The sequence below is a fragment of the Hemibagrus wyckioides genome, linkage group LG20 (genome assembly GCF_019097595.1).
Source record: "Hemibagrus wyckioides isolate EC202008001 linkage group LG20, SWU_Hwy_1.0, whole genome shotgun sequence".
NCBI lineage: Eukaryota > Metazoa > Chordata > Actinopteri > Siluriformes > Bagridae > Hemibagrus > Hemibagrus wyckioides.
The window spans coordinates 914,906-926,930 of NC_080729.1; the positions used below are offsets into that span (position 1 = coordinate 914,906).

General features: G+C 43.7%; 1 protein-coding gene across 1 annotated transcript; it reads right to left on the reverse strand.

Annotated features, from left to right (window-relative positions):
* Nucleotides 1-4,189: 4,189 nt before the first annotated feature.
* On the reverse strand, nucleotides 4,190-10,255 carry socs6b (suppressor of cytokine signaling 6b). The gene is made up of 2 exons (XM_058418807.1): nucleotides 9,802-10,255; nucleotides 4,190-9,048 (listed from the first exon to the last, which is right to left on the reverse strand). The coding sequence occupies exon 2, from the start codon at nucleotides 8,944-8,946 to the stop codon at nucleotides 7,444-7,446; it is 1,503 nt and encodes a 500-aa protein (XP_058274790.1). The 5' UTR covers nucleotides 8,947-9,048; nucleotides 9,802-10,255; the 3' UTR covers nucleotides 4,190-7,443.
* Nucleotides 10,256-12,025: the final 1,770 nt, after the last annotated feature.

Sequence of the window (12,025 nt, forward strand, 5' to 3'; positions counted from 1 at the left end):
CGTCTCATTAAGTCAGAGAGCTGGAGCTGAGAGTTACGAGAGGTTCTGCTCATTGTGGAGGAATGCCCGAGAGCACAAGGCCTGATCAATAATGTATAGCAGCGTCCCGGAGCTTTAATGGCGTACCCGTGCCGCAGACGGCCAGGCGCTGGCGCTGCTCGGGAACGGCATCCTCCAGGGGCTGAGGGAAATTAATGAGAGCACACGTTTATTCCTGCCTGTAAGTGTGAATCACAAACACCTTAAAATCTGGAAACATCTAATGAACACCTTTACAGGGACAACGGACTTCACTTCACTTCATCAGAATCAATCAAAGCAGTTAAAGAAAACTTTTCTGCCGTGTAATAAACTCTCCTGGAGTCAGGATCTGATGTCAGGATCTCCAGGACGTTTCCTACACAGTGACGCTCGAGATCTTTTCATTTCTACACTGAAGCTGTGGCCCAAATCACGCACTACACCCTGTGCACTATGTACTCTAGTGTCCGGTGTAGATGCTAGAAGGGGCGTGTGTCGTCTCACTAACAGGAAGTAGAAACCTTTTCCCAGTTGGTGGAGCATGAGTGTTCAGGAAGAGGTAGGTCTTCAGTCGTGGTTTGAAGACGGTCAGGGGAAGTTCACTCCACCACCTCGGTGCCGGAACAGAGAAGAGTCAAGATGTCTATCTACCTCTGACCCTGAGAGATGGTGGGACCAGTCAAGCAGTGTTAGTGGACCTGAGGGAGCGGGGGTCAGTGTGAGGAGTAATAAGAGCTTTGAGGTCAGATGGTGCTGGTCCATTCTTGGCTTTGTTGGCAAGCATCAGTGTTTTGAATCTGATGCAGCTCCAGGAAGCCAGTGGAGGAGCAGCAGTGGGGTGGTGTGGGAGAACTTAGGCAGGTTGAAACAAGTCACAGAGCTGCATTTTGGATCATTTGCAGTGGACAGATTCCATTCAGAAGTAGACCTGCCAGTAGAGAGCTGCAGTAGTCCAGTCTCAAAATGACCAGAGACTGAACAAGCACCTGAGCAGCCTGTGTGGATAGGAATGAATAGAATCCTTCTGCTGTTGTAGAAAAGAATCCGACATGAACGTGTGACATTAGGAACATGGGAGGAAAAGGACAGATGATTGTCCATGGTTACCCCAAGGTTGCGAGCAGCTGGTAGCTCCACCCTCTTCCACTACATGAGTAAAGCTGTGAGTGTTGAGTGAATGAAGAGTCCAACATTCACACTCAGATGAAGAAGCGCATCATCCAGGGACATGAAGTGCACTTCTTCCTCTTCTTCTGCTGGGAGTTTTCAGTGTGAACACATGACAGTGTGTTAGTGTGTGATTTGGGATACTCTTCTTCATCAATCACCGCTAGATTCTACATCTGGTTAGATGCTAATGTCATTTCTTTTGGCATTGTATTTGTACTTTGATCAATAAAAAACATCTGATCTAATAATAATCTAATCTAATGAAGCTTAGACAGTTATCTTGGTCAGTGCTGTAATCTGGACAGATCAGTTTGTTCGTCAGAGCGAGGATCAGATGGGTGTGTTAGAGACGGAGCAGCGAGGGGAGGCGAGGCAGGACGTGTTAAATAACAGACTGAAACACTTGATGCTGGCTGTGGAGAGACTCTGGTATAGCAGGGGATTGGAACACAGCCGGGTCTGTGGGATGGACTGTGGGAGAATCAGGAGGAGGTAAAGAAGCTTCTCGTGTTTTTTTGTCACGTCTTCAGCGCCGTTATGTGAGAATCGTCGCCATCTGCCCGCTACCCCTGTAGGCCTGTTTCTGAGCGCACCATGTGTCTCCACATTAAAGGGAAAGTTAGCACAGGCGGCAGCGCGGCGCTCGTCAACATTCATCACTCCCTGGAGTGGAGTTTCAGCCCAGGCTTTTCCAGATGTGCCTCCATGTCACATCATTAGCATTCCACCGTCGGAAGGATGCGCTACCGTGGTGCAGGTGTGATGTAGAACTCACAGCTCGTTATCAATTCTGTTTTCCTCCTTCCTTTCTGTAAGTCAAGAGACAATAAGTAGGAATTAAGAGTGCTCGTGACGCCGTGCACGACTTTGTTTTTCCATTCAGAGTGTAGAGAATGGCAAATTAACAGGAAGCCTGCTCTCAGGAGGACACACACACACAGTTTTTCTCTATATAACTATACACCACAGTTCGTTATTTTTTTACATTATTTTAGTTGTTTATTAGTTCAACACTCTTCAGATTTATTTCCTTAATGGTCTCTGCTCCTATTTTCATGTTGTGTGATTGTTCTGCTGCAACACTGGACATTTACACCTGGGATTAAAAACACTGTTTTCTTCTTCACACAGGAACGCTGTATAAGGGGCGGGGCTAAGAGTGACCTGACCTCAGGATTGAACCGCAGACTCTGGAGCTGTTTTTTTTTTTTAACAGTGTGTCCAAACCCTTAAAAATTCTAAAGTTTCTAATATTGTAGAGTTTAACAGATTATAAGAGTATTAAGGGATTCCTGTAAAAACAGCTGAGGGTTCTCCTGAGGGACGACTGAAGACGTAGATACCAGCTGCGTCCCGTCTTAAAATATCTGTTTGCTTGAACCCAGAGAAGGAATAAAGATGGTTCTTTGAAGTTTGAGTCTTCAGATCAGAGAACCCTTAATGGCTCTAAATGATCTAATGTATATTTGAGGGTAAATCCAGCTCCTAATTTATTCTCATTTCTTTTACAAAGTTTCTAACAGGAAATGAAATGAAGATGAACCCAGGCTCTGACATTGTGGTTAAACACTGTGAGGTCCAGCTTTAACCCACAGAGTGAGCTTCCTGTGATGAAACGGTTTATTTGGTATCAGCAGTAAAAAGTGTCTGCTCATGCAACATCATGAAAGAGTTCTGGAGGATGATGGAGATAGATGAGCGTTAATGACCCGGAGGATCTGGCCGACGTCCTGCTCGCTCTCTCCTCACACGTTTATCTGAAACGTCAGCATGTGAGCCGACTTTAATGAAGAAAACTCCGCCGAGGGATGGCAGGAAAACGTTTAGAGCCTCACAGGAGCACATTAGAGATGAGAAGCTCCACCGAAACCAATTAAAAGGAGAAGCGAGGGACGGAGAGCAGATCCAGATGATGATTCGTGGTGTGTAATAAAGCGCTCTGTGGAGTCACTGGAAGCCAACACACACACACACACACTCCAAGAGGATTTCCATCAAACCAGGAATCCATTTCCTTTTAAATTGTGTCCAGTCTGTTGCCCCGCCCTCTCAGCTCTCTAGCCCATTCCCTTGGCCACGCCCCCTGACATTTTAACAGTTAAAAGATCTTGCTGTTTCAGATGAGTGACGAGCAACACTGACACAGAAGTCTCGTGATGATACTTAATAATCTGCAGCTAATCCATTTTTTTTTACCATATAAAGATTCCGCTCAAGTCCCGCCTTCTTGTTTTCCATTGGCTCTCAAGAACAAAGTTCATAAATTCTCAGGTCAAAGTTCACCTGAATAAACTCAGCATGAAGTGTTTCACATCTCACATCGTCCTTTCCCCTTCAATGAATCTGCTTTTCTGTATTTGTTCATTTGTTTTTGCTGCTTCACCTGAATTTCCCATATCGCCATAGCAACAGAGATGGTTTATTTAAATTGACCCTGAAGATTGGGTCACTGATGCTATTAAATGTTTAACAATTAACAAAATTTTAATTTTAGTCCTACATTTAGAACAATTTCATCAAGAAGGTTTTGAGTGAAATATATACTCAAAATTGGTACAGATGAGGGGGCGGGGCTTAGACTAAATGAAATAGATTACACATAATTCAGGTCACAGGTGATTGATCTTGTGATGTATAAAATCATAACTCCTGAGAAATACACCAGAAAACTGAAATAATTGGCCTCAAAGTCACCTGGAGACCGTCCAAGAGAGCAGTGCTGTCCCTGATGTCCGAGTGGGTGGGGCTTATTCTTACTCTCTTCCTTGTCAATCACAACACTGTAAGAGACAGCAGAGGGGTGGAGCCTTGTAACGACTAAATAGTGGAGAAATAAGAAGTATGAAAAGAGAGAAAAAAATATGCATGACCTTATACAAAACGTTTTAAGAGGAAGCTAGCTAACTCGCTAGTCACGTCTGTCGCTCGTTCTCCCCTTGTAGCGGTTATAAAGAGCGTAGAAGAACAGAGGAACACAAATCTGAGAATAAGTCTTTTTTTATTTACATTTCAGAGTAGATATAAAACATTTAGCTCAAAATGTGCAATAATAAAAAAACAGCAAACAGTTTTCCTTTTCCGAGTTCGGAAAAATTCCTCGTGAAAACGTCTGAAAACATGGACAGTTTCTTCCCAGATGTGATAATGAAAAAAAAACCACACAATACATGACATTCGCACCTCAGACTTTCCTCAATGACCAGAAATTCATCCCAAAAATATTATTTAATCCATAAAACCATGTGGACTGAAGAACAGCCATGAAGTCAAACACAAGAAATAAAAAAAACAGTACCAATGAGGACAAAACGTGGAAAATCCCAATAATGATTCCCTAAAAACGGGAAACGGTCAGCCTTCAGCCGGACCTGTGCTGGTCATCACATGTACCACGGCGTGATCTTCACCTAATGATTAACGTTTCCTTGTCCTCGTGTTTGAGACGTTCGTGGTGTCGTGACAGGTAGCGTTATTGTGCTCACGTTTATAAAGCAGCATAAACACAGCTGTATGAATTCTGAACAAATTGAACTTCAGAGATTATTCCAGAATAAGAGTCATCCTTAAAAAAACGGAGAGAACTAACAAAACTGGGGCTCTTCACTTTTCAGGTAAAATTGAACACAGCGTGATTTTAAAGCTGCAGTACGTTCATCTTTTCGTCAGTGGAGACTGATAAGGAATTTATTTATTTATTAATTTGACTCGGTGGTCATCCGAGTTGCCGTGTCCGACTCTCAGGGTGGCTTTAGCCTTTAATGCTGCGAAAATATCATGGCAACAAAGTGGTCTCCTAATCCTAAAAAGTTACATACTGCAGCTTTAAAATACAAAACAAAATGCTCCAGATGTAAACAACTACAACAATAAAGATGAGGCCAAATATAAAAAAAAGTGCGAGATTTTTAACCCTACGTGTGTTGAAATTGTGTCAAAGCTCCGTCCACAACAGCTCAGTGACATGCATCGTAGTTATATTCTTGGATTAGTGAGTTAACGTTCGGGGACATCGTCCACGGTGCAGCAGCGGAGTTCTGATCTAAGCCGAGGGGTCAGCGAGTGAAACTCTCCTGTGATAATGTTGTGAGCAGCGGATAAACTGATACAGTCATCGTGAAAGGAGAAAGAAACGGAACCATCGCGTGTGAACCTCAGAGCGGAACGCTAACACGTATTCAAGTAAAGAGAGAAGCCGCTGTAACGCGTTGTACTTGCGTCAGCGCTCACATAGAACATCACGCATGGAAACAGAGACGAGCGCCGACACACGCTTTCATATATACATCCATCCTCCACCAGCAGAGACGCTAACGTCACCTCGCTCCTACACGACAAGCCCAGAAATAATAAAGTACCGATAATGAGGAGGAGTCGAAGGATCAGGTTGAAGTTCATCATGAACTCTTCACACACAGGAAGGGAAAAGTTACACCACATGCTCCTGATAGTCCAGGAAATAATATTCTGATCCTCTTTTTATTATTATTATTATTATTAATGCCAAATGAATCCACTGGTACTCGCCAGTTGAAAAAATGTTTTTTCCCGGTTTCACATTTCAGTGATATAATGGTGTGACATCAGCACATGACCATCAACACAACGTCTTTCATCTACATGTCAAACCTGCAGGAAACTCCAACAAAACTCTGTTAGGTCACATGACCAGGAGACTCCTGCCAATTATCCACTACATGACATTCTACATTATATATATTTATATTAAAAAAATCTTATCCCTTCATACATGACAGAACAGATCTGAATTTAGACATCATATGGCCAGGACATCCCATAATACTATTCAATTAGAGCTGGACACAATACCACCACAGAGCTGCCGAGTTCTGGCCTCTGATTGGTCAGAAGGTGCTGATTGATTGACATGTTCATCACACACTTTGCTGATAATAAACAGATTAAATCGTTGTTGTGTTTGATGAAGGTTTCTGTGAAGAGACACGTGTTTCTGTAACACTGCTGTGTGTGGAAGGAGTCTCCAGTTTCAGAGCTGGGGATCAGTCAGAGATTTCCCACAGCTTCAGGACACTAATCTGTTAAGGTGCATTATGGGGTTTCTATTTTTCACAACACACTTCAAAATAGTGCACTAGGTAGTGAACACAGAGGTCTGGAACACGGAGGAATCTGCTCGGGAAAATTTAAAGGAATGTTTTAATTTCTGTTAAGAAATAAACAGGGACTCGTTAAACCCAGGCTGCTAGGTTACTTCGTTAGCGCTGTTTGAGATTAATTTTAGTGCTAATTATAATTTAGAACAAAGCACTAAAATAAAATGAGCTCACGGCTACAGCAACACCTGTGTTTTTACATTATTCAGAACTTGCTAACAAATGTTTCTAGCATTGCAGCTAGCTCTATCTGTTACACTAACATTGCTTAGGAATTCCTATTTATTTATTTATCTCTAATGAAGATTTGTGACCATAAAATTATTCATAAATCTGTCTTTTATGTTTGTGGAATTGCAGAAAATAATTTGTAACTTTATAAACATAAATTTGTGTGATAAAAGAAATTAAAAGAGAAAGGAAATGTGTGGAAGGGTGTAGTGATAGAATCGGATCGAAATCTTGTGATTAATGAGAGCTTTTTAAATTTTTTGGTGTTAAAATTTTGAGCTCTTTCTATAAAGTGTGGAAAATCTTAAGCCTGCTCCAGGTTTCACTCACAGTGACAGAAATGTCTTCAGTTTTATAACTCAAAACATCAAAACCTTCTCTTGTTATCAAACCCCACAAACTAATCACTTTAACACACACTGTGACGTCATAGTGTACCATGAGGGGCTTCCTTTAGCAAAGGAAACTCAGATGTGAGGAGCTTGGAGCTTATTAGTGTGCTTATTGCTTAAAAAAATGAATGTAATTAAGGCAGAAGAGCGTGGTGACGGCTCGAACCCTACGACTCTCTGTTAGTGGGCATTGTGGGAAACGTGTTTCAATAAAATGAAACTCTTAGCCTTGCTCCTGTGAGTGGATCTGTTACTGGAATTAAAACACAGGTTAGAAATAAAAGCAGACGTCTGACTGACCACGCAGGAGCGACTGGCTCTGTTCGCTCCGCCCACACATCCATCAACACTTCATCTGATACTCATTCTAACAGTGAACAAACAAACAAACAAACAATCACTGCTTCCTGTAAAAAGGTGGAATTTATCGTGTGAAAGATCGTTGGTTAGGACATCCTAAAAAGTGCGAGAAGCGAGGTGCGTCCCGTCCACTCAGGTCAGTAGTGTTTCTCCTGCAGATAATCTTTCATTTTGTTCGGTAAAGGCAATTTCTGGATCAGGTCTATACGGGTGTACTGACGGATCACGAAGCGGCATGAGTATTGCAGCGACCGGACCTGCATGAACCGAGAGACGGGATCGGTCAGTCTGACAGGGTAGGTGACGGACCCGGGTAAGCGCGATCTGGAATAGCAGAAGGCGCCGTTTTCCGAATCCCTGATGGAGTTGTCGATAAGCTCTACGACGGAGGTGTGGCCTTCCATGTCGGGCTGCTCATAGAAGCTGAAGGAGCCGTTGGAATGCTCGATTCGTGTATGAAGCGTCTTTCCTTGAGAACGGAAACTCAAACTTAGAAGATAGCGCTCGTCCGAACTGTCTCGGACCAAAAAAGAACCGTCCGGAAGGTCCGCCAGCTTCTCCTCGGCTTCCCATCGCGTAATAGGACCCCAGTACCATCCCTGCTTGGCCAGTTTCTTCAGCTCCGCTGTCAGGCTCGTGACCACTGTGGGCCCGTTGGTCCGCACCGCGTCGTACACCCGCTGGACTCCCGGTGCCGAGTTCGGATCGAAGCTGAGACGTTCCAGAACCGAATCGGACACTGGGGTACCGCCGAACCCCGGAAGGCTGCCGACAGGAAGTGGAGGTAGCAGAGGAGACTCGAGGCGTGAGCTTTGCAGCAGAACATTAGCGGTGTTCAGAATGAGACGGTTTACTGAAGGTTCCATGAAAACGTCAGGAGAAAGGAGGTCGTGACCGATGGCGTCCTCATCGGCGTGGAGAGAACACTCGCTCTGAGGCAACACATCCATCGGCGACGTCCCGTCTGTGCAGTAAGACCGAGGCGGCTCGTCGTCAGAGAAAAGTCCGTCATCTAAAGGCAGCGCGTACCGAATGTAATCCTGAGCCGTGAGACCGATGACCACAGGCACGTGATCGTCCATTTCCAGATCGCCACTCTGAGGGTCGGGGCTCTGACCGTCGAACATCTCCTCTCCCAGGAAGCTTTTCTGGAGAGATAAGCCGGAATTGCTGGACGGGATCAGAGCGTTGACCATGGAGTTGCACGTTTCCTCCGAGCTGGTCGCTCTGAGAGGCCATGGCGTGGGGCTGTAATGTTGGCTCTGTAGAGATGTCAAGCGAGAAGAATGCTGCGATTTCAGGTCGCGAAACGTGATGGGCTCCGACGAGGACGAGAAGGCATCGTCGTCGATGGAGCAAACGGACGGAGAACTGGCTTTGACCTTCGGTTTCTGCTTCGTCGATAGTCTCCTCTTCAGGGTTCCCATGAGACCCTCACTTTTAGAGCGACTTTTAGACCCCTTCAATTCCCCGGGGTCTAAAGTGGCAGCCATTAGGTCCTTGCTATAGCAGCCTCCGTAAAGAGAAGGCTCCGAAGGAAAAGCGGAGGACAGGTCCGGCTGAGACACGGCATACTCGTTCTCTTCTTTCCCTTTTATGCTCAGTGACTTTCTGATTGTGTTTAGACTAAATTTCTTCATCCTGTATATTCTGTGTGAGAACCGGTCACACAAATCTGCTCCGAGAAGAACGTAGACGGCGGCGAACGCTTTCACATAGCTAATCACAGCGGGCGGCCATGCCTGGGAAAGAAACGGAGAGAAAAACAAGACAGGGTTATACACATGTGACTGTAAACAGAGAGAGGATTAGAGATGGGACGAAGATCAGACCTGATGATGATGATGTGAACATACAGCTGAGGTTCTGTAAGGGTTTATATCGATGTCGAGAAACAGAAACACGAGACTTGAGCTGTATTAAAACATCTGAACTGACCATCAAGAGCTCTCTATTAAATCAGTATCAGGTAACGGACCAGAATGACCTCTGATACGAGTCATAAAGTGGGACTGATGCAGTTCATGACTTTATTAAACACAACTGCGATCAGATACACAAACAACAACACTGAACACCGGGCAGTGTGTTAAATACTGACAGATGTGTGGTGTTTAATGATGCTGCACACACACACACACACCTCTCTAATCATTTCAATATCACAATACTCTTACTGTGCAATAATAATGATAATAATAATAATAATAACAACAATAATAATAAACATGCATCTGTGACTGAATTAAAAATAAGAAAACACTGAATATAAAAGCCCTGTGTGTTCTGAAGCACTTCTTGTCGTATTTTTCTGTATTAAAGCATGTTTATTTTCACTTTTATTCCGAATTAAAGTCCAGTAAATGACCTGATCCTCACACAGCAGAGCATTACCTCAGGCCTGGATCTGGAGCTACATTAGCACCTGAGCTACATCATACAGCACAATAAGAACATCTTGTGCTCTCACGATTAGAAGAAGGAGAAATAATCACCTCATAACCTGCTCGTCCTCTGGGACACTGTCAGCTAGCCGAGGTCCTCATGATGTTCTTCAGAAACCACATGAAGCCTGAGGCTCACAGAGCTTTCAAACGTTTTCTGATGTTTTAGCTAAAACCTTACCATGGGCTTCTACTCGCCTGAAGCGCGCGTGCGCACCGTGCTCACGCATGCGCGGTCACCGAGTGACGCACGAGCGCTCTTTGACAGCCTTGTTTAGCTTAGCTATAGTTGAAAGCTAAGCTAAAATGTTCGGTTGACCTTATAAATAATTCTACACGTCTCGTGTATGCGCTCGTGTTTGTATCTTTAAGGTCTTTAAAAATAACTGCTTCGAAAATACTCATGTTGTATTCTTCCCCCTAATTTGCTAGCAGCAGTGTTAGCTTCAGGCATTAGCTAGCATTTCTTTCTGTCAGTTGTCCGGCTCTTTGTTGAGAAACGCGATGATCTATGACGTCACTACGGTGTTCGGGCAGGACACGAACTATTTACTACAACGAGAAAATTTGGGATAGCCTGTGTCGACTGAATGAATAAAAAAAGATTTCTCTCTGTCTCTCTCTCTCTCTCTCTCTCTCTCTCATCTCTCTCTCTCTCTCTCTCTCTCTAACAAAACCATTTTCTTTTCTATTCATCCTTATTTACCAAGGGTGCCAATACTTCTGAACTTTAGCTAATGTTACAGAGGAAGATTAAACTGAAATTAGTCTACTGTTACATTAACCATAAACATAATGTCTCTGCTAATCTCTCTCTCTCTCTCTCTCTCTCTCTCTCTCTCTCTCTCTACTGCTCCAAATGTGAGCAGTTTTGGTGTTCTTTCTGGGGAGGGTTGGGGTTAAGTAGGACGGTGATGACCACCTAGGCTGGTTGTTTTAGCCAAAAATATGAGCATGACATTTTAAAATCTCTCCCGCTGACGTGGCGTTAAAATACCGGTCATCGTGGATTATTCAGTAGAGGAGTGTAGTCTTGCGGGTGGTGAAGTGGTTGGTTATGAATGTATAAAAGCGGCATTGAGAATGAATAGTGCAGTTGTGATGTTCTTGGATTCAATCGATAAAGTTAATCTTGTTGGAATCATGCTGAAAATGTTAGTTAGTCCAATCTACCCCCCTTCATTAATGATGAAGTGTTGGAGAGAGAACTGTCCAGACATGGTCAGATAGTGACTATTAATACTATTAAATGATCCCTTGAGGGTGTAAATTCCCAAAGCTGAAACATGTAGTCTCGTTCAGAAGGCAAATGTACATTATTCTGAAAAACAGTGAGGAAGATTTAAACATCGCAATAAGGTTTAAAATAGATAAAATCGAATATACAATCTTCGCAACATCGGAGTCGATGAAATGCTTTCAGTGTGGACAGGAGGGACATGTCGTGCACAGCTGCCCGGGGAAGGCGACTACATTACAGGGGGATAAGGGGACCACGGAGCAACCGAGCACAACCAGATACAGAGATTAGACGACGGCTCAGGTTAGAGCAGAAAATCAGGATGAGACAGAGGCTCAGGTTAGAGCTGGAAGCCAGGAAGCGATAGTGACTGAGGTCAGGGAGGAGGCTGAAAATATCATGGAAGCGTCACAGGAGAATGATGAGGGCTCACTGCTCCCAATAACAGTTAATGAAGAGCTCAGTCAGTCCAGTATAGACATGCAGCACATTCACGATTCACGATCTGTGTGATGACAGTATTAGGGTGCAGGAAGATAGCACTTTGTTTAAAATACCACGGGCCAAGAGGAAATCAAAACGAGACAAACGGGAAAATTTTTTTAAAAAATGTGTGGAAGATTTAAGTTCGGACAGTGAGCGCGAATCCTCCGAATCATCTCTTCCAGACAGTCAGAGAAAGAATGGTTACAGTCTAGAGCAGAGCTACAAGTTCCTAGAAACAACAAAAGGCAAAATAGATGTAATTGTAGACGACTATTTTCCAAATGTTATTCATAGACTTGGCAAAAAACCTGATTAGACCACGGGGAGCGGATGGACTTCTGGGGACAGAAAAATCATGCAAAGAATAAAATCACGAGGTGACTCATATTCTCATGAGTAGCTTTGGGATTGCATCTTTAAATCAACGGTGCAATGGATATTAAAAAACGACAATTTTTTAATGAAACTATAAAAACGAAGGGTATCAATATTGCTTTTGTCCAGGAAACACACACGACTAAAGACATAGAGGTGGAATGGAAAAGACAA

Coding starts and splice junctions, on each gene's coding strand:
- socs6b (XM_058418807.1), bottom strand. CDS start 8,946: ATGAAGAAATTTAGTCTAAACACAATCAGAAAGTCACTGAGCATAAAA.